The following is a 22,889-nucleotide window of genomic DNA, read 5'->3' as shown; positions in this document are numbered from 1 at the left end:
ATTTTAAAAAGCGCCCTGTGCATCTTTAGAGCAGTGCAGTGCGATTTTGACCCCCATTTTGCATGCATTCAAATGCATTTTCTGAAAGGCGGAAAGGGTGGGCAAACTCGGCACCTTTGACAAGTATCTGTGACGGGTCAAACACTAATATTAGCCCCCTTAGCACTGGAAAATTATGGCTGCAAGGTTATGGGGGAGGCATAGGATTTCAGATAGTCAGCACCAGCACAAGGGCCACTTCACATTACAAGTGTGCTGTCCCCTGCACTGATTTTGTTTTTATTAAAAATGTTTAACTGTGAAATGTTTAAATGTTAAAGGCTTTAACATACTTAGGGAACTGTGAGCTCTTGGTCCAAAAACAGTATTTTTTCGTATAACAATTTGATTTGCAGTAACACTTGTTGTGTACCTGGGCCCACCACTAATGGTTGATTTTTCTCAGGAAAAAAATAAATAAAACACTGTAAATTCTTCTTTAAATTCTTCCTTCATCATGTTTATTTGCTTCAACCACTTTCGGACTGCTGCACACCGATATACATCCTTATTTTGAGAAGGAATATTGTTGTTGCTAGCTGCCATGACCCCGGTATCCCCCCGGCCGGCGGTCTGCTACAAGATAAAAGTGGTCTCTGCGGCGGATTCGCAGCAAGATCACTTTTATCCTCCCCCCTCCCTCCGGTGCCCTCCGTTGCTTACCGGAGCCGTCGGCAGCGGCGGAGGTGATCAGGTCCTCTCTCTGACTGGGCATGGAGACGAGTGAGGGGAAGATGGCCACCACCAGTCTCCATGACATTGCAGGGTGGAAGCAATGTCAAAATGTCACTTCCGCCCATAGTTTTAAAGGGCCATTTTTTTAAATTCTTTTTTTAAAAGACAATTTTTTGTATTTATTTTTTTTTATTGCCTTTTAGTGTAAATATGAAATCTGAGGTCTTTTTGACCCCAGATCCCATATTTAAGAGGTCCTGTCATGCTTTTTTTTCTATTACAAGGGTTGTTTACATTCCTTGTAATAGGGATAAAGTGACACATTAAAAAAAAAAAAAAAACAGTGTAAAAATAAAAAATAAAAGGTAAAATAAATAAGAAAAAAAAATTATCAATATATATTTACCAAATCAAGGACAACATAAAATAGGAACACAAATGCTGAAACAGCTTATGGAAAAAGCCGAGGGGATAATAATAATCGGAGGAGACTTTAATTTTGTCCTTGATAGGGAAATGGATACTACAGCACCTTCAATAATACAGATGGGCAGGGAGAAAAATTTTTTTTTAGAAATGATAGCAAAATACCAGCTGATCGATATATGGAGGGTACTACACCCAACAGAAAGGGATTTCACATTCCATTCAATAGTGCATGAGACATACCATAGACTGGACTTTTTTTTGATAAACCAAATGGGGATGGCGGTAACTTTATCTACCGAAATAGGTAGTTCGTTATGGTCAGATCATGCACCAATATTTTTGGTTTTGGACCTGCTTAAGGGTAACAATAACAAGGGGAACTGGAGGCTCAATGATAACCTGCTTCATGATGAGACATGTGTGACAGAAATAAGGAAGGCAATATCAGATTTCTTACATGATCACAGAAAGGATACTACATCCTTGCCGATCAAGTGGGAAACATTAAAATGTGTAATCCGAGGCCTTTTTATAAAACACGGGGCTAGATTGAAAAAACTAAAAGGCAATAGAATAACTCAACTATTAAAAGAAATACCCAAAATAGAAGCTCAACATAAACAAAACCCAGTGCGTGAAATATTAATAGAGTTAACGGAAAAGAAAACAGAATTAAAAACTTTGATAAATGAGCAAACTTTACGTAAAGAGACAATAACCGTGCCCTATACTATCAACACGGTAATAAACCAAGTAAATTTCTCGCAAGAGCTTTGCGCCATCTAGGCAATACACAGCCTATTGTTAAGATCAAGTCAGAAAAAGGAGATTTGAGATACGACCCAAAGGAGATACTGAAGGAGTTTCAGACTTTTTTTACGAAACTGTATAATATTCCTAATTATGTCACGAATAGAGATTTAGAGGGAATTCAACAAAGTATAGAACATTACGTGAGAGAAACAGCACTTCCAGTACTTGCTCCGACAGATAGGGTACAATTAGATCAGGACTTCTCAGAGATAGAAATACAAAATGTAATTGATGCATTAGTACTGGGGAAAAGCCCAGGCCCTGACGGCTTTACCCCAAGATTCTATAAAATATTTAAAGAAGACCTCGTTCCCATTATGAAGCAGACATTCAATGCAATATCCACAGCACACCCCTTTGTCCCACAAAGCATGCAGGCCTATATTTCACTTATACCCAAACCAGAGAAGGACCATACTGTATGTGGAAATTATAGACCAATCTCTCTAACAAATATTGACCTGAGATTGTATGCTAAAATAATTGCCAATAGACTTGCCCCATTAATGCCGGTATACATACACTTAGATCAAGTGGGTTTTATAGAGGGAAGAGAAGCAAGAGATAACACTCTAAAAACACTCACATTAGTGGAACACGCACAAAGGGGCTCCATCCCATCCTGCCTATTAGCGATCGATGCTGAGAAAGCATTCGACAGGTTGGGATGGAGCTTCCTTAGAGAGACCTTAGTACAATGGGGATTGGGTCCTATACTTTTGGATAAAATAATGGCTCTATATAAGAATCCAACAGCTAAGATACGGGCGAACAATGATCTATCGGAGGTAGTCCCTATAACAAATGGAACCCGACAGGGTTGCCCGCTATCCCCAATATTATACATACTGGTGATGGAGCATTTATTAATAGCGATCCGAAAAAATATGGATATACAAGGAATTAAAGCAGGAGATAAGGAGTATAAAATGTCTGTATATGCAGACGATATTCTACTATATATTACAAATCCATTGATATCATTACCGAATTTGATATCTGAATTTAATCGATTTGGTGCATTAAGCAACTTCAAAGTAAATTATAGTAAATCTGAAGCTTTGAATATTAATTTACCAAGCGCTATGGTGGAACTCCTTAAAAAAGATTTCTCATTCAAATGGCAGGAAAACGCAATTAAATATTTGGGTACCTACATCCCTACTGATCTTGACAAATTACAGGAGTATAATTACGTCCCAATGGTGCAAAAAATTATGACAACGTTACAACAATATGAAAAGGGGATGTTCTCCTGGATGGGTAGAATAAGTATAGTAAAGATGGATATACTGGCCAAAATATTATATGTTCTTCAAGCAATACCCATTTTTCTTTCAACAAATACTCTGGAAAAATTGCATAGGTTAATAGGAAAGTTTATCTGGGGAGGCAAGACCCCCAGAATTAAAAAAACGGTGTTAAATAAGACAAAAGAAGATGGGGGCCTTGCCCTTCCAGATATAGATATGTATCTCAGAGCAATAATGATAACCAGAATAGTAGACTGGTTTCACAACAGAGATAATAAACAGTGGGTGAAGCTCGAAGAAGAGATTACAGCTCTTAAGTTAAAATCCCTTCCCTGGATCAAAAGAGCGCAAAGACCGCCGGAGAGGGAGATGCCCTCTCTAGTGGTATCAACATTAAAAGCTTGGGATAATATAATAAAAAGAGGGAGTGGATCTACTTATAGAGGCCCTATGACCCCATTATTTAGCAACCCAGAGTTTCCGCTGACACTTGAATCTAAAACATTTCTTAAATGGAAAAGAAGTGAGGACACTAGGATAGTGGAAACGATGGAAGGGAATAAACTCCTCCCATTGGAAAAGTTGGGGGTAGAACATAAAAGTAAATGGATGTAGTATGGTCTGCTCCAGCGGTATATAGAATCTTTAACAAAGGAATACACAATAGATAGGCCTTTGACAAATTTAAAAAAAATTTTCTTGCAAGAACCTAGACCCACCCATGTCTTATCGAAGATTTATAAATATTTAATCTCAGAAAACAATAGACAGACGTTACCATATGTTAAAAAATGGGAACTAGAGATTGGAAAAGAATTTCCCAGGGAAACATGGGGAAAGGCAATTATAGAGACTCATAAACTCTCAATATTGGCTAAACATCAGGAAAGAAATTACAAAATCTTAGCCAGATGGTATAGATGCCCAGTGGACTTACATAAAATGAATCCGGACAATACGGACATCTGCTGGAGATGTCATTTAGCTCAAGGTACAATGTCACATATTTGGTACTATTACTTAGAAATCCAACCATTCTGGCAAAAAATATTTGAGATCTTTAGAGCACTGACCGGGACCAAACTGTATCCAGAAATACAAGTGGCAGTATTATCTATGCTTCCAGGATCAATAAAAAACATAAAAAAGGGAATTTTGAAATATTTTTTGACAGCGGCTCGAACTGTTATAGCAAGAAAATGGAAAAATATACTTGCGCCTTCTGTTATTGAATGGGAATGTGAGATGACGGAGATGCATGCCCTGGAGGAAAGAATGATAATAGAAGAAGGGTTAAAAAAACAAACATTAAATATATGGGCTAGATGGGAGGAGTTCAGAGCCTCTTCGAGACTTCTGAGGACAATTTAGAAAGAATGAAGAACATAAATAGCAAGAGACCCCCTCTAAAAGGGTTTTTTTTTTTTCTGTTTGTATGAATGGGCATGAGTGAGGGGATGTGGGCGGGTAGGTAGGTTCTAAATATAGGTTCTACATCCTTGATTTAATAGTATGAAGACTTGTGAAAAAGAAATCTGAATAAGGTTCTGATAAAAAATAATAGAATTGTTTTATCATTTGGATGTATATGTGTTTGATAAAGTGTTATTGAAAACGTTTTGATAAATAAAGATTGTAAAAAAAAAAAAAAAAAAAAAATTTTAAACGCGTCCTGTCCCGTCGAGCTCGCGTCCAGAAGCGAACACATACGTGAGTAGCGTCTGCATATGAAAACGGTGTTCAAACCACACATGTGAGGGTCGGTAGAGTGAGAGCAATAATTCTAGGCCTAGACCTCCTCTGTAACTCAAAACATGCAACCTGTAGAATTTTTAAACGTCACCTATGGAGATTTTTAAGGGTAAAAGTTTGACGCCATTCCACGAGCGGGCACAATTTTGAAGCGTGACATGTTGGGTATCAATTATGTAACATTATCTTTCACAATATAAACAAATAAATTGGGCTAACTTTACTGTTGTCTTATTTTTTAATTCAAAAAAGTGTATTTTTCAAAGAAAAGTGCACCTGTAAGACCGCTGCGCAAAGACGGTGTGACAGAAAGTATTGCAACGACCGCCATTTTATTCTCTAGGGTGTTAGGAAAAAAAATGTATGATGTTTGGGGGTTCTAAGTAATTTTCTAGCAAAAAACCTGTTTTTAACTTTTAACCACTTACCAACCGGCCCATAGCCGAATGACGGCTGCAGGGCGGTTGGATAACTCTGGGAGGGCGTACTATGACGTCCTCCCAGAATTCCCCTCTCGCGCGCCCCCTGGGGCGCGCACCCAAACACATCCGTGACCGCCGGGTCCGGAGGACCCGGCGCATCACGGATCCCGGTAAATGGCCGCTGATCGCGGCCGTTTACCATGTGATCGCGCCGTCAAATGACGGCGCGATCACATGTAAACAGACCGGCGTCATCTGATGACGCCGGTTCCTCTCCTCCCCCTCTCCTCCCCGCCTGTGTACCGATCGGTACACAGTGAGCGGGGAGGGGGATGGATGGATGTCTGCAGCGCTGTGGGCTGTATGTGTAGTGCCCACAGCGCTGCACAGAGACATCCAGGCATCCATCCATCCATGCTCAGCCATCCCCACTACACTGCAATGCTGAGCAATACTCTGCAACACCCCCACAATACTCTGCAATACCCCCACAATACTCTGCAATGCTGTGCAATACTCTGCAACACCCCCACAATACTCTGCAACACCCCCACAATACTCTGCAATACCCCCACAATACTCTGCAATACCCCCACAATACTCTGCAATGCTGTGCAATACTCTGCAACACCCCCACAATACTCTGCAATACCCCCACAATACTCTGCAATGCTGTGCAATACTCTGCAACACCCCCACAATACTCTGCAACACCCCCACAATACTCTGCAACACCCCCACAATACTCTGCAATGCTGTGCAATACTCTGCAATACCCCCACAATACTCTGCAATGCTGTGCAGTACTCTGCAATACCCCCACAATACTCTGCAATACCCCCACAATACTCTGCAATACCCCCACAATACTCTGCAATGCTGTGCAGTACTCTGCAATGCCCCCACAATACTCTGCAATACCCCCACAATACTCTGCAATACCCCCACAATACTCTGCAATGCTGTGCAGTACTCTGCAATGCCCCCACAATACTCTGCAATGCTGTGCAATACTCTGCAATTCCCCCGCAATACTCTGCAATGCCCCCGCCATACTCTGCAATGCCCCCGCCATACCCTGCCATGCCCCCGCCATACTCTGCCATGCCCCGCCATACTCTGCCATGCCCCGCCATACCCCGCCATACTCCGCAATACCCCGCCATACTCCGCAATACCCCGCCATACCCCGCCATACTCCGCCATACTCTGCCATGCTCTGCAATACCCCGCCATACTCCGCAATACCCCGCCATACTCCGCAATACCCCGCCATACTCCGCAATACCCCGCCATACTCCGCAATACCCCGCCATACTCCGCAATACCCCGCAATACCCCGCCATACTCCGCCATACTCCGCCATACTCTGCCATGCTCTGCAATACCCCGCCATACTCCGCAATACCCCGCCATACTCCGCAATACCCCGCCATACCCCACCATACTCCGCAATACCCCGCCATACCGAGCCATGCTCAGCTGTACTCGGCCTCTGTATGTGGCCAGGCTGTGGAAGTCTCACACATGTGGTTTCGTGGTATCGCCGTACTCAGGAGGAGCAGGGGAATCTATTTTGGGGTGTCATTTTTGGTATGTACATGTTATGTGGTAGAAATATTGTATAAATGGACAACTTTGTGTTAAAAAAAAATGCGTTTTAACCACTTCCCGCCCACCGGCCGTCATACAACGTCCTTGACTTTGTGCGGAGATATCTGAATGATGGTTGCAGCTACAGGCATCATTCAGATATTGGCTTTTTCAGCCGGCGATTCCCTACACCATGAGAACGATCATAGCAGCTGTTCCACTGCTTGATCGTTCTTACGGGAGGCGAGAGGGGATGTCCCCCCCTCCCGCGCTTCTACCGACTCACCGCTACGATCGAAGCCAGGATCGTTTTTTTTTTTTTTTTTATTTCAGGCTTCCCAGCCTAGAGGTGAGATGTGGGGTCTTATTGACCCCATATCTCACTGTAAAGAGGACCTGTCATGCCATATTCCTATTACAAGGATGTTTATATTCCTTGTAATAGGAATAAAAGTGGTCAAAAATTTTTTTTTTTGGAAAAAAGCATCAAACTAAAATAAATAAAGTAAAATGAACAATAAAAAAAAATAAAAAAATTTTAAAGCGCCCCTGTCCCTGCGTGCTCGCATGCAGAAGCGAACGCATACGTAAGTCCAGCCCACATATGAAAACCGTGTTCAAACCACACATGTGAGGTATCGCTGCGATCGGTAGAGCGAGAGTAATAATTTTGGCCCTAGACCTCCTCTGTAACTCAAAACATGTAACCAGTAAAAAATTTTAAAGCGTCGCCTATGGGGATTTTTGAGTAGCAAAGTTTGGCGCCATTCCACAAGCGCGTGCAATTTTGAAAGGTGACATGTTGGGTATCTATTTACTCAGTATAACTTCATCTTTCACATTATGCAAAAACATTAGGCTAACTTTACTGTTTTGGTTTTTGTAAAGCACAAAACAGTTTTTTTCCCAAAAAAAACGCGTTAAAAAAATTGCTGCGCAAATACCGTGCGAGATAAAAAGTTGCAACGACCGCCATTGTATTCTCTAGGGTCTTTGCTAAAAAAACATATATAATGTTTTGGGGTTCTATGTAATTTTCTAGCAAATAAATGATGATTTTTACATGTAGGAGAGAAATGTCAGAATTGGCCTGGGAGCTACAGAACGCCTGAAGGTGCTCCCCTGCATGTTGGGCCTCTGTATGTGGCCACGCTGTGTAAAAGTCTCACACATGTGGTATCGCCGTACTCGGGAGTAATAGCAGAATGTGTTTTGGGGTGTAATTTGTGGTATGCATATGTGGTGTGTGAGAAATAACCTGCTAATATGACAATTTTGTGGGAAAAAAAAAAAGTAAAAAAAAAACCTTGATTTTGCAAAGAATTGTGGGAAAAAATGACAACTTCAAAAATCTCACCATGCATCTTTCTAAATACCTTGGAATGTCTTCTTTCCAAAAAGGTATCATTTGGGGGGTATTTGTACTTTTCTGGAATGTTAGGGTCTCAAGAAATTAGATAGGCCGTCAGTACTTCAGGTGTGATCAATTTTCAGATATTCGCACCATAGCTTTTGGACTCTATAACTTTCACAAAGACCAAATAATATCCACCGATTTGGGTTAATTTTACCAAAGATATGTAGCGGTATAAATTTTGGCCAAAATATATGAAGAAAAATTACTAATTTGCAAAATATTATAACAGAAATGAAGAAAAATGCATTTTTTTACAGATTTTTCGGTCTTTTTTCTTTTACGGCGCAAAAAATAAAGAACCCAGCGGTGATTAAATACCACCAAAAGAAAGCTCCATTTGTGTGAAAAAAAGGACAAAAATTTCATATAGATACAGTGTTGCATGGCTGAGTAATTGTCATTCAAAATGTGAGAGCACCAAAAGCTGAAAATTGGTCTGGTTAGGAAGGGGGTTTAAGTACCCAGTTGTCAAGTGGTTAAACAACACATCTTAAAAAAGAGGCTCGGTACTTAAGTGGTTAATGAGTTTGTGTGTTTCAGAATTTTATCAAAGTGTGGACTCTGTTCAGATATCTGATTAAACATCCAGTGAAAACTGGTTCTATTTCACAACATATTTGTTCATTTAGATAAACAACAAGGCCATTTGGAATATTTGGGTTTAATCCAAAAAGTTAAAGAAAGAAAGAATAGCAGAGCACAAAGTCACTTTAGGATTGAAATGAATGGGAAATGTACAAACCTATATGTAGGCCCAGCTCAGAAAATTCTGACAAGTGTCTCACTGGCTTTGTGGGCTGGATCAGTGACAAGCAAGTATAAGACTTGCAGGGGGGCTGGGGGTGGGCTATGGTACATTAAAGGTGTGACTGCAAAATATAGTGCAATTATACAGGGCAGGGCTCCATTTCACATTGCAGGTAGAGATAGTGGAAAGAGAATACTATTACAATGTAATGACACCAAAAGTTATGTGAGGGCCCTTCTGGAAGCAGTCTAAACAAAATGGACTTCTAATAGGTTCTGCTTTTCTCATGTAGGCAGGTGCAATCCATTTTCTCCACTGTAGGTGGCACTGGACCGCAGCATCATTGCAGTTTGAGGGGAAGTCAAGAGGAACATGGTTCCTCTATGGTTTCCTGTGTGACTGAGGAAGCTATCTGAATGGATGCTGCCCCCTGTGTGACTCTGGTAGTCATCTTGGGTCAGGCAGAGTCTATTTAACCACTTGCCTACCAGGCACTTTACAGCGCTGTCGCACTTTGAATGACAATTGCGCAGTCGTGCTACACTGTACCCAAACAAATTTTCTAGCATTTTCTTCACACAAATAGAGCTTTCTTATGGTGGTATTTAATCACTGCTGGGTTTTTTTATTTTTTACAAAAAAAAGACCAAAATTTTTGAGAAAAAAATGTTTTTTACTTTTTTTCTGTCAGTATATTTTGTAACTAAGTAATTTTTCACCTTCACTGATAGGCTGAACTGGTGGGCATTGATGAGGTGGCACTTATGGGCACCGATAGGTGGCACTGATATGTGGCACTAATGAGCACTGATAGGCTGCACTGATGGGCACTGTTAGGTGGCACTGATGGGCACTAATAGGCAGCACTGGTGGGCACTGATAGGCGGCACGGATATGCGGTACTGATGGGCATTGATGGGTGGCACTGATGGGCGACACTGATGGGCATTACTGATGGGCATTGATGGGCAGCACTGATAGGCGGCACTGATTGCCAGATCTGACTGGCATTGCTAATGGGCACCGATTGGTGGCACTTGTGGGCAGTGGTGGGCACTGATTTCTGCCATTGGTGGGCACTGATAGCTGGCATTGGTGGACAATGGTGGGCACTGCTTTGTAACACTTTTTTGCACTATTGTAATGATGATCAGTGCCCTGATTACATTCCTAGATGTCCCCCTGTGAGGAGATGCCGCTGATCAGCTCTCCTCTCCTCACACTCGAGGCGAGGAGAGCCGATTACCGGCTCATCCTTGTTTACATGTGACCGTCGTATGACCGGCCATCATATGACCGGCCATCATATGACGTCATTCCAGAACGAGAGCTACACCGCCCCGCTGTCATTTGATGGTGGGCGGGCAGCAAGCAGTAAAAAGAGAAGCACAGCCAAAGCTTGTACCCCCTCCACAGCCCAGCATTCCAGTGAGCGTGGGGGGCAGAGCAGAGAGCTGCTGTCAGTCAGCAGCTCTCTGCTCTGGGAGCTGTGAGAACCAAGCCATCGGCGGTGTTCAATGGCTCGGTTCTCAATGTAGAGGCACCAGGGGGCAGATGCAGCATCAGACCGATTCTGCATCCACCTAGGTAAGTATAAATCTGCAATAACCCTGATTCCCCTACTTCTCTTTTAAGGCCTTGGCTCCCAGGTTTGGTGTGCATTTCGTGTGTGGATAGTGTAGGGACAGATCACCCGTCTGATAGGGACAGTGATTAAAGGCAGGGAGAAGTTGCAGACCAGTAGGGAAAGGATAAGGACACACCATCCTTCCTGGAGACCTCCTCATTTGGGCACGGACCTGGCCAAACCACTTTCTCAACCTCAAGGCAGGTGCTGTCGGCACATCCGAGACTTGTTCTGCTACACACCACTGTTGCATTCTGTGAGTGTTCCTGGTCGGATGCCTTCCTGCCAGGCTTGCTGTGAATTGCCGAACTTTAATACTGGACTCTGAGTGTTTACTGTTGCCGCACCACACTGCACCTCCCCACACGCAGCCCACATATTCATGTCACAGAGGAATTTTTAATACAATGAATTACGTTTGACTGAACTAACTTTTGGAATTTGTTAATGCAAGCAGTGGTAAACCCACCTGATTTTGGATATGTAATCAAGAAAACATCATCATCTCTTATTTTAAGATCCTGTATGGAGTCTATAAACTCTGGTGTCATAACTTCCTTTATGAAACAGAATCCTTTATACCAGTACAAATTTTTGTCACGTGGCACAGGATTAATTGCAGCCATTGTTGGTAATTCTACCTGTAATAAAAAGGAATAAATAAATGGAATATGGGCAAGACTAGTTTAAAATACACATTGTTTTTCTTAGATACTGTAAAACATGTTTGACATTTTCTTCATAATTTAAAGGATAAGGGCTCTGTGAATGTGTCTTCCATGAAAGCCCTCCTTCAGACCTCAGTAAGAAAACCCTCCATGGACCCGTTATCTTTTTGTTAATCGTTAGGTTTTAGGCCGTGAAGACTATCTAAAGGTGCTGCACATTACATTCCTGTTCAACTAAATTCAGAGCAGAGTGCCCCACCATACACTGAAGTAATAACAGAAAGCACTGTTAAGAATAGTACCAGTCCCCAATAGCACCTTAGTGTATTGACTGGTGGAACCCTAATATTCTCTATAGCAGATTCTGTCTTTTGTAAGATGCATATAATGAGAAAACGAATGCTTTTTGTCAATGTAATTTTCTTTTTGCAAGTTTTTTTGGTTTAAACTCTTTTATGAACTTTTTCTTAATACATACTGTATGTAAACAAACAAATTTTTTTTATATATATTTATATATATATATATATTTATTTTTTACAGATAAACATTTAGCATTAGGTGCACTCATGACATATGGTGCCATGCATGCTCAGTGGCATGCCCACCCATGTCCCCACTGCACTGTATATCTCCAGTGGGCATGGGGGTGAAATCAGGCTTGGACGCCATTTTTATATTTGAGGGCAAGGTTTTAATGGCCTGTATTGTTGTCTGCAGCATGGAACGCTATGTTGACCACTGATGGGCTCAAGGTGAATATCATGCTGGGGTTTTATTTTATTTTATGTGGATGATGTACTTTGTAGCCCTTTTTGGGAACATGGATCTCCATAGTTATATGTCAATATTCCATTATTATTTTTTCCTGTATTGTTTTTTTAGTACCATTTTGGAGGACCATGACCTACCCATCTCGTTGCTTGATAGTATGCTCGTATACTAAATAAATAGGTATGTTTTAATCTGAAATACAGACATCCTATTTAGTTTCTATTCTTTATATGTCAACTGAGGATGTTCAGGATGCTCGATTTATTATTATTATTGTATTATACAGGATTTATATAGTGCCAAGATTTTGTGCAGCACTTTACAATATGAGGGCAGACAGTACAGTTACAATACAAATCAATACAGGAGGAATCAGGGCCCTGCTCATTAAGGGTTACAATCTAAGAAGGAGGGTCGAGTGCTACAAAAGGTAATAGCTGTGGGGGATGAGCTGATGAAGAACATAAAAGTACAATTGTTAGGTGGGGGCAGAGTAGGCTTCTCTGAAGAGAAGGTTTTTCAGGGATTGTCTAAAAGCACAGAGTAGAAGATTTGGACAGGGACTGGATGTGGGGACCAGTTCAGGATTACACCTTGGCATGTGGGGACAAGTTGTGAGAAGTCAGAGGAAGGAGGAGAGTGACAGAGAGAGAAGTGGGTGAAGTACCTGAAAGGTGCTATGTGGGGATAGAAATATTATGAGCTCAGTTTTGGATAGATTGAGTTTGAGGAAGTGGTGTGACATTGAGACTGTTATGTCTGTTAGTAAATTAGTGATGCGTGAGGAGACTGATGGAGTGAGATAAGGGGTATAGAGAGCTAGGTAGTGATCAGAGAGAGAAAAAGGATTATTGGAGAAGTTGCACGGAGTGCAAAAGATGGAAGAAAGGGGTCAAGGGTGTTGCTGTCAGAGTGAGTAGAAGCATGTATCCATTGCTTCAGGTCAAAAGAGGAGGTTAGACTGAGTAATTTAGAAGCAGCAGGAGTGTTAGTATTACCAGGGATGTTGAAGTCACCGAGAATGATTGTGGGGATTTTAGAAGAGAGAAAGTAAGTTAGCCAGGAAGAGATGTCATCAAGAAAGGGTGATACCGGTCCAGGGGACCAGTAGATTACAGCTATCCTTAGAGAAAGTGGATAGAAAAGACGAATGCAGTGTGCCTCAAATGAGGAGAGTGACAGAGAGAGAAGTGGGTGAAGTACCTGAAAGGTGCTATGTGGGGATAGGATTCCTAATCCCCCTCCCGTGCATCCACTGGGTCTGGGGAAGTGAGTCCAGAGAAGGCCACCTCGGAAGGGGGCAGCAGGAGAAGAAGTGTCAGATTCACAAAGCCAGGTTTCAGTAATGGCGATAGATTAAATGAGTTAGTGATAAAGAGGTCGTGGAGAAAGGTAAGTTTGTTCCAGGCAGTGCAGGTATTCCAAAGGGCGCACGAGAAGGGGAGTTTGGTCTTGGGAAGAAGAGGAATGGAAACGAAATTGTTTGGATTGCAGCTGCTGTCAGATAGTGCAGAGTGATGGGAGCAATGGGCACAGTTAAATGATGGAGGCCCAGGGTTTGGGGATATATCTCCAGAGGTTAGGAGAAGCAAAAGGGTGAGGGAGGTAATATGGGAGTGAGATTTATAAGAAGGGCCATGCCCCAGTGTCCTGGAGATTATATTAGCGTGTGGATTTAGAATTAGCAGGAGTTGGTGAGTGCAGTAATAAGGAGAGGACAGAAGTGAGGGAGTTACTGAATATATAATCTGTGGGTTGGAGAAGAGGGGTGAAGGAAAGACATTTAAGGAGAGAGGATATATCTGTCAGAAGGAGTGGGAGAGAGTGCATGTTACAGAGTAGAAGGAGAGCTGAAGGGGTAAACAAGGTCACCTGTGGTCTGTTTGGTGTTTTTCAAAGTAGTTTTCTGTGGATTTTCGCTTTATGCATTTGCCAAAGTGCAGAGCCTGAAGTGCTCCCACTTAAATAAATGACCCCTACTTATTGAAAGAACCCCAGCAAATGTGCCCTCTAGCACTTGAGTCCGTAATTGCTTGCCTCACTCTTCTTATTCTGGGCTGCATTATCTGAGGTTCTCCCCTTTCATCTCTGGACAACACACAATATCACTTTTGATTATGTATTTTTTGTGATCTGCACATACTTGAGCCATATATACATAAAAACAATACCATACATCAAATTGTAAGTTATTTTCTTCTAATTTGTATATATCCTCTAGCACCTTAAGGTGTCCTGAGGAAGTGATTAATCACAAAATGTGCTGGGACTTTCTTTACATCCTACAGGCATAAAATGTTGGAGATTTGTATATCTTCATGTCTCTTTGAGTTGAACAACTGTGATATTTAAATATATAGGTCTGGTAGGGTGGGATTCATACTTTGTTCAGGGTGATATAAAGTACACCTTATATTGGAGGTGCACTCATGACATATGGTGCCATGCATGCTCAGTGGCATGCCCACCCATGTCCCCACTGCACTGTATATCTCCAGTGGGCATGGGGGTGAAATCAGGCTTGGACGCCATTTTTATATTTGAGGGCAAGGTTTTAATGGCCTGTATTGTTGTCTGCAGCATGGAATGCTATGCTGACCACTGATGGGCTCAAGGTGAATATCATGCTGGGGTTTTATTTTATTTTATGTGGATGATGTACTTTGTAGCCCTTTTTGGGAACATGGATCTCCATAGTTATATGTCAATATTCCATTATTATTTTTTCCTGTATTGTTTTTTTAGTACCATTTTGGAGGACCATGACCTACCCATCTCGTTGCTTGATAGTATGCCCGTATACCAAATAAATAGGTATGTTTTAATCTGAAATACAGACATCCTATTTAGTTTCTATTCTTTATATGTCAACTGAGGATGTTCAGGATGCTCGATTTATTATTATTATTGTATTATACAGGATTTATATAGTGCCAAGATTTTGTGCAGCACTTTACAATATGAGGGCAGACAGTACAGTTACAATACAAATCAATACAGGAGGAATCAGGGCCCTGCTCATTAAGGGTTACAATCTAAGAAGGAGGGTCGAGTGCTACAAAAGGTAATAGCTGTGGGGGATGAGCTGATGAAGAACATAAAAGTACAATTGTTAGGTGGGGGCAGAGTAGGCTTCTCTGAAGAGAAGGTTTTTAAGGGATTGTCTAAAAGCACAGAGTAGAAGATTTGGACAGGGACTGGATGTGGGGACCAGTTCAGGATTACACCTTGGCATGTGGGGACAAGTTGTGAGAAGTCAGGGGAAGAGGCACATGGGGGAGGAAATATTATGAGCTCAGTTTTGGATAGATTGAGTTTGAGGAAGTGGTGTGACATTGAGACTGTTATGTCTGTTAGTAAATTAGTGATGCGTGAGGAGACTGATGGAGTGAGATAAGGGGTATAGAGAGCTAGGTAGTGATCAGAGAGAGAAAAAGGATTATTGGAGAAGTTGCACGGAGTGCAAAAGATGGAAGAAAGGGGTCAAGGGTGTTGCTGTCAGAGTGAGTAGAAGCATGTATCCATTGCTTCAGGTCAAAAGAGGAGGTTAGACTGAGTAATTTAGAAGCAGCAGGAGTGTTAGTATTACCAGGGATGTTGAAGTCACCGAGAATGATTGTGGGGATTTTAGAAGAGAGAAAGTAAGTTAGCCAGGAAGAGAAGTCATCAAGAAAGGGTGATACCGGTCCAGGGGACCAGTAGATTACAGCTATCCTTAGAGAAAGTGGATAGAAAAGACGAATGCAGTGTGCCTCAAATGAGGAGAGTGACAGAGAGAGAAGTGGGTGAAGTACCTGAAAGGTGCTATGTGGGGATAGGATTCCTAATCCCCCTCCCGTGCATCCACTGGGTCTGGGGAAGTGAGTCCAGAGAAGGCCACCTCGGAAGGGGGCAGCAGGAGAAGAAGTGTCAGATTCACAAAGCCAGGTTTCAGTAATGGCGATAGATTAAATGAGTTAGTGATAAAGAGGTCGTGGAGAAAGGTAAGTTTGTTCCAGGCAGTGCAGGTATTCCAAAGGGCGCACGAGAAGGGGAGTTTGGTCTTGGGAAGAAGAGGAATGGAAACGAAATTGTTTGGATTGCAGCTGCTGTCAGATAGTGCAGAGTGATGGAAGCAATGGGCACAGTTAAATGATGGAGGCCCAGGGTTTGGGGATATATCTCCAGAGGTTAGGAGAAGCAAAAGGGTGAGGGAGGTAATATGGGAGTGAGATTTATAAGAAGGGCCATGCCCCAGTGTCCTGGAGATTATATTAGCGTGTGGATTTAGAATTAGCAGGAGTTGGTGAGTGCAGTAATAAGGAGAGGACAGAAGTGAGGGAGTTACTGAATATATAATCTGTGGGTTGGAGAAGAGGGGTGAAGGAAAGACATTTAAGGAGAGAGGATATATCTGTCAGAAGGAGTGGGAGAGAGTGCATGTTACAGAGTAGAAGGAGAGCTGAAGGGGTAAACAAGGTCACCTGTGGTCTGTTTGGTGTTTTTCAAAGTAGTTTTCTGTGGATTTTCGCTTTATGCATTTGCCAAAGTGCAGAGCCTGAAGTGCTCCCACTTAAATAAATGACCCCTACTTATTGAAAGAACCCCAGCAAATGTGCCCTCTAGCACTTGAGTCCGTAATTGCTTGCCTCACTCTTCTTATTCTGGGCTGCATTATCTGAGGTTCTCCCCTTTCATCTCTGGACAACACACAATATCACTTTTGATTATGTATTTTTTGTGATCTGCACATACTTGAGCCATATATACATAAAAACAATACCATACATCAAATTGTAAGTTATTTTCTTCTAATTTGTATATATCCTCTAGCACCTTAAGGTGTCCTGAGGAAGTGATTAATCACAAAATGTGCTGGGACTTTCTTTACATCCTACAGGCATAAAATGTTGGAGATTTGTATATCTTCATGTCTCTTTGAGTTGAACAACTGTGATATTTAAATATATAGGTCTGGTAGGGTGGGATTCATACTTTGTTCAGGGTGATATAAAGTACACCTTATATTGGAGGTGCACTCATGACATATGGTGCCATGCATGCTCAGTGGCATGCCCACCCATGTCCCCACTGCACTGTATATCTCCAGTGGGCATGGGGGTGAAATCAGGCTTGGACGCCATTTTTATATTTGAGGGCAAGGTTTTAATGGCCTATATTGTTGTCTGCAGCATGGAATGCTATGCTGACCACTGATGGGCTCAAGGTGAATATCATGCTGGGGTTTTATTTTATTTTATGTGGATGATGTACTTTGTAGCCCTTTTTGGGAACATGGATCTCCATAGTTATATGTCAATATTCCATTATTATTTTTTCCTGTATTGTTTTTTTAGTACCATTTTGGAGGACCATGACCTACCCATCTCGTTGCTTGATAGTATGCCCGTATAACAAATAAATAGGTATGTTTTAATCTGAAATACAGACATCCTATTTAGTTTCTATTCTTTATATGTCAACTGAGGATGTTCAGGATGCTCGATTTATTATTATTATTGTATTATACAGGATTTATATAGTGCCAAGATTTTGTGCAGCACTTTACAATATGAGGGCAGACAGTACAGTTACAATACAAATCAATACAGGAGGAATCAGGGCCCTGCTCATTAAGGGTTACAATCTAAGAAGGAGGGTCGAGTGCTACAAAAGGTAATAGCTGTGGGGGATGAGCTGATGAAGAACATAAAAGTACAATTGTTAGGTGGGGGCAGAGTAGGCTTCTCTGAAGAGAAGGTTTTTCAGGGATTGTCTAAAAGCACAGAGTAGAAGATTTGGACAGGGACTGGATGTGGGGACCAGTTCAGGATTACACCTTGGCATGTGGGGACAAGTTGTGAGAAGTCAGGGGAAGAGGCACATGGGGGAGGAAATATTATGAGCTCGGTTTTGGATAGATTGAGTTTGAGGAAGTGGTGTGACATTGAGACTGTTATGTCTGTTAGTAAATTAGTGATGCGTGAGGAGACTGATGGAGTGAGATAAGGGGTATAGAGAGCTAGGTAGTGATCAGAGAGAGAAAAAGGATTATTGGAGAAGTTGCACGGAGTGCAAAAGATGGAAGAAAGGGGTCAAGGGTGTTGCTGTCAGAGTGAGTAGAAGCATGTATCCATTGCTTCAGGTCAAAAGAGGAGGTTAGACTGAGTAATTTAGAAGCAGCAGGAGTGTTAGTATTACCAGGGATGTTGAAGTCACCGAGAATGATTGTGGGGATTTTAGAAGAGAGAAAGTAAGTTAGCCAGGAAGAGAAGTCATCAAGAAAGGGTGATACCGGTCCAGGGGACCAGTAGATTACAGCTATCCTTAGAGAAAGTGGATAGAAAAGACGAATGCAGTGTGCCTCAAATGAGGAGAGTGACAGAGAGAGAAGTGGGTGAAGTACCTGAAAGGTGCTATGTGGGGATAGGATTCCTAATCCCCCTCCCGTGCATCCACTGGGTCTGGGGAAGTGAGTCCAGAGAAGGCCACCTTGGAAGGGGGCAGCAGGAGAAGAAGTGTCAGATTCACAAAGCCAGGTTTCAGTAATGGCGATAGATTAAATGAGTTAGTGATAAAGAGGTCGTGGAGAAAGGTAAGTTTGTTCCAGGCAGTGCAGGTATTCCAAAGGGCGCACGAGAAGGGGAGTTTGGTCTTGGGAAGAAGAGGAATGGAAACGAAATTGTTTGGATTGCAGCTGCTGTCAGATAGTGCAGAGTGATGGGAGCAATGGGCACAGTTAAATGATGGAGGCCCAGGGTTTGGGGATATATCTCCAGAGGTTAGGAGAAGCAAAAGGGTGAGGGAGGTAATATGGGAGTGAGATTTATAAGAAGGGCCATGCCCCAGTGTCCTGGAGATTATATTAGCGTGTGGATTTAGAATTAGCAGGAGTTGGTGAGTGCAGTAATAAGGAGAGGACAGAAGTGAGGGAGTTACTGAATATATAATCTGTGGGTTGGAGAAGAGGGGTGAAGGAAAGACATTTAAGGAGAGAGGATATATCTGTCAGAAGGAGTGGGAGAGAGTGCATGTTACAGAGTAGAAGGAGAGCTGAAGGGGTAAACAAGGTCACCTGTGGTCTGTTTGGTGTTTTTCAAAGTAGTTTTCTGTGGATTTTCGCTTTATGCATTTGCCAAAGTGCAGAGCCTGAAGTGCTCCCACTTAAATAAATGACCCCTACTTATTGAAAGAACCCCAGCAAATGTGCCCTCTAGCACTTGAGTCCGTAATTGCTTGCCTCACTCTTCTTATTCTGGGCTGCATTATCTGAGGTTCTCCCCTTTCATCTCTGGACAACACACAATATCACTTTTGATTATGTATTTTTTGTGATCTGCACATACTTGAGCCATATATACATAAAAACAACACCATACATCAAATTGTAAGTTATTTTCTTCTAATTTGTATATATCCTCTAGCACCCTAAGGTGTCCTGAGGAAGTGATTAATCACAAAATGTGCTGGGACTTTCTTTACATCCTACAGGCATAAAATGTTGGAGATTTGTATATCTTCATGTCTCTTTGAGTTGAACAACTGTGATATTTAAATATATAGGTCTGGTAGGGTGGGATTCATACTTTGTTCAGGGTGATATAAAGTACACCTTATATTGGAGGATTTTTAAAGGCTAAGCTCACCTTTTGAAAAAAAGTACACATTATTTTGCTGGCAAGAAATGTGCATTTATTATATTTTTACACTGCAGCTTTAAAGCATTACACTTGCTATCAGTGGATCGTGGGTGCAATATTAGGCTCCTGCAGACACGCAGTACAGTTGTCTTCCCATACTGGCTGACAGTTACTGCAGTGCAGGAAGAGCCAATGAACTATGAGGGTGCTCTTGCGTGCTCCCCTAGTTCATTGAGAACTATAAGCTGTGGGCTGCGGTGGCAGATAGGACTTTCTTTCACATGTCTCTGTGAATGAATGAAGCAGCTGTGTGGAACGGAGCCCCACACAGCCGCACTGTTTTTATAATGTGACAGCGGGTGCTGGGAGAAGATCTCCTGTCTGCTCTCACAGGGTTGTGGGTAGTCTCAAGGGGAGAAGTTGGCTGCTGAGCAGTAGCATGTTACATGTTACACCCTAAATATGGATATAACATGTTACAAAAGATGAACTTATCCTTTAACTGCTTGCCGACCAGCAGGTTAGCATGATTCTGCGAACCGTCGTAGCTACACGTCGGCTCGCAGGACCGGGATAGCAACGCGCACGCTGCACAGCGAGGGTGCTGATGCTCGTGGCCGACGGTCGCAATGACCGCCGGCCATGAGCGATCGCGAGCACGAGGGACAGAACACGGAAGTGTGTGTGTTCTGTTTTGAGAGGAGTGACAGATCGTGTGTTCCTATTAGCTAGGAACCATGATCTGTCACCACCTCTAGTCAGTCCCATCCCCCTTCAGTTAGAATCACCTCCCAGGGAACACATTTAACCCCTTGATCGCCCCCTAGTGTTAACCCCCTCCCTGCCAGTGATATTTTTACAGTAATCAATGCATTTTTATAGCACTGATCGCTGTATAAATGCCAATGGTCCCAAAAATGTGTCAAAATTGTCCGATGTGTCCGCCATAATGACGCAGTCACGATAAAAATTGCAGATCGTTGCCATTACTAGAAGAAAAAAAAATAATAAAAATGCTATAAATCTATCCCCTATTTTGTAGGCGCTATAACTTTTGCACAAACCAATCAATATACGCTTATTGCGATTTTTTTTACCCAAAATATGTAGAAGAATACATATCGGCCTAAACTGAGAAAAAAGTTTCTTTTTTTAAAAAAAAAAAAAACGGGGATATTTATTATAGCAAAAAGTACAAAATATTGTGTTTTTTTTTTTTTTTCAAAATTGACGCTCTTTTTTTGTTTATAGCGCAAAAAATAAAAACCGTAGTAGTAATCAAATACTACCAAAAGAAAGCTCTATTTGTGGGAAAAAAGGACGACAATTTTGTTTGGGTGCAGCGTTGCAGGACCACGCAATTGTCAGTTAAAGCGACGCAGTGCCGAATCGCAAAAAATGGCCCAGTCATTCAGCATCCAAATCTTCCGGGGCTGAAGTGGTTAAAGATGTTTTTAACATTTGTATAGTAAAATATGCATTTTTATTGAGAATATTGTAGTTGAATGACTGAATGACTGAATGACCAAACACTTTGGATCTCTTCTCTCTAGGCAGAACCATGTTTTATCAAACACTGTTCCATCCAGAATAGTACTTTTTTCAGAATGTGTTTCTTATTTGGACAAACATTGCTATTGTTAATCTATTTCACAATCTTTTTCCAAATAAATACTTGGCAAAAATATTATAATATAATTAATCAAGCATGCACCACATCTTATAATAAATAAAGATAAAAACACAACAGTGTTAATAAGACTGACCTATTCAAACTTGTTTGTTCACTCCCTGATTCGTAGCTTGTACCAAACTCACAACATTCCACGGAAGGGATTTTTATTCCTCTATCCGGGTGAATTATACTAGGATGTTAACCAATCAGTTATGACATTATAAAGTCCACCCCCTTCACTACAGTTACAGTCCCTGGGCTTTAACTAATGATCTCCCAACACATCCAGTAGGAGGTAGTATGTGTACAATTTACTGCAGATTTTAGAGTTTAATGTTTTTATGTTTATAATACAGTTAAACTTCTGTCAGCTATGTTGTATAAAGCACCATCAAATGCAAAAGAGCATTTCTTTTAAAAGGAATAAAATGTACTTTTACACACAGCCAACACTCCATATTTACCTGTTTCTGTCTTGATATCCTACTCTTAAAGGGAGATAGAAATGTATCAAAATGACAACTCATCTGACTTACCTTTTGGTCTCAGAATTCAGAATCCATTATTTTGTAATATTTATAAATTAATCATGGTGTTTTTTTTGTTTTTTTTATATAGAAAGTACGGAAAGTTTCTTATAGAAAAGCAAATGTCCACTTTATTTATTGTAAATTCATCTGTGATATGTGCCCTTGTCAGTTGCGAATTGACTCCTTTACAATCACATGGATTGGTTTACTAAAGGACATTAGGCTTTTTATGTTGCAAGGGAATTTTCCCTAGATCTTATTGAATGCGCTGACATTTCACCTTGCAAAGAATACACCCTCCTCACCCCCCCCCCCCCGTAAGGTGAACTTACACCCCTCCTCACCCCTCCTGTAAGATGAACTTACACCCTCCTCACCCCTCACCCCTCTCCCCTGTAAGGTGAAATTACACCTCCCCACACCCCCCCTGTAAGGTGAACTTAGACCCCTCCTCACCACCCTGTAAGGTGAACTTACACCCCTCCTCACCCCCTCCCAGTCCCGATGACCTGCAGTGCGGCAATCTCCTGTTCTGAGCCCTGGTATCGCCACCTCACCGGACCGAGGCTTAGAAACAGTGTTGAAGTTTTAAGATGGAGGGGTCTCCTGTAGTACATCATATACCAGGCTGTACATTATACACAGGGCTCTGTACATCATATACCAGGTTGTACATTATACACAGGGCTCTGTATATCATATACCAGACTGTACATTATACACAGGGCTCTGTTCATCATATATCAGGTTGTACATTATACACAGGGCTCTGTACACCATATACCAGGCTCTACATTATACACAGGGCTCTGTACATCATATACCAGGCTGTACATTATACACAGGGCTCTGTAC

General features: G+C 41.8%; 1 protein-coding gene across 2 annotated transcripts in view; it reads right to left on the bottom strand.

The window, feature by feature from the left end:
- LOC141140221 (amine sulfotransferase-like) overlaps window positions 1–21,743 on the bottom strand; it is a 207,540-nt gene extending 185,797 nt beyond the window's left edge. For both annotated transcript variants that reach the window (XM_073627139.1, XM_073627140.1), the window contains exons 1-2: window positions 21,596–21,743; window positions 11,238–11,409 (exon numbers count right to left, since the gene is read on the bottom strand). In XM_073627139.1, the coding sequence (XP_073483240.1) occupies window positions 11,238–11,394 (157 nt within the window). In that variant the 5' untranslated portion in view covers window positions 11,395–11,409; window positions 21,596–21,743. The remainder of the gene's footprint in view (window positions 1–11,237; window positions 11,410–21,595) is intronic.
- Between the last annotated feature and the right edge of the window lie 1,146 nt (window positions 21,744–22,889).

The sequence above is a fragment of the Aquarana catesbeiana genome, linkage group LG04, assembly GCF_042186555.1.
Source record: "Aquarana catesbeiana isolate 2022-GZ linkage group LG04, ASM4218655v1, whole genome shotgun sequence".
Lineage (NCBI taxonomy): Eukaryota > Metazoa > Chordata > Amphibia > Anura > Ranidae > Aquarana > Aquarana catesbeiana.
This window is presented reverse-complemented; position numbering and strand designations above follow the sequence as displayed.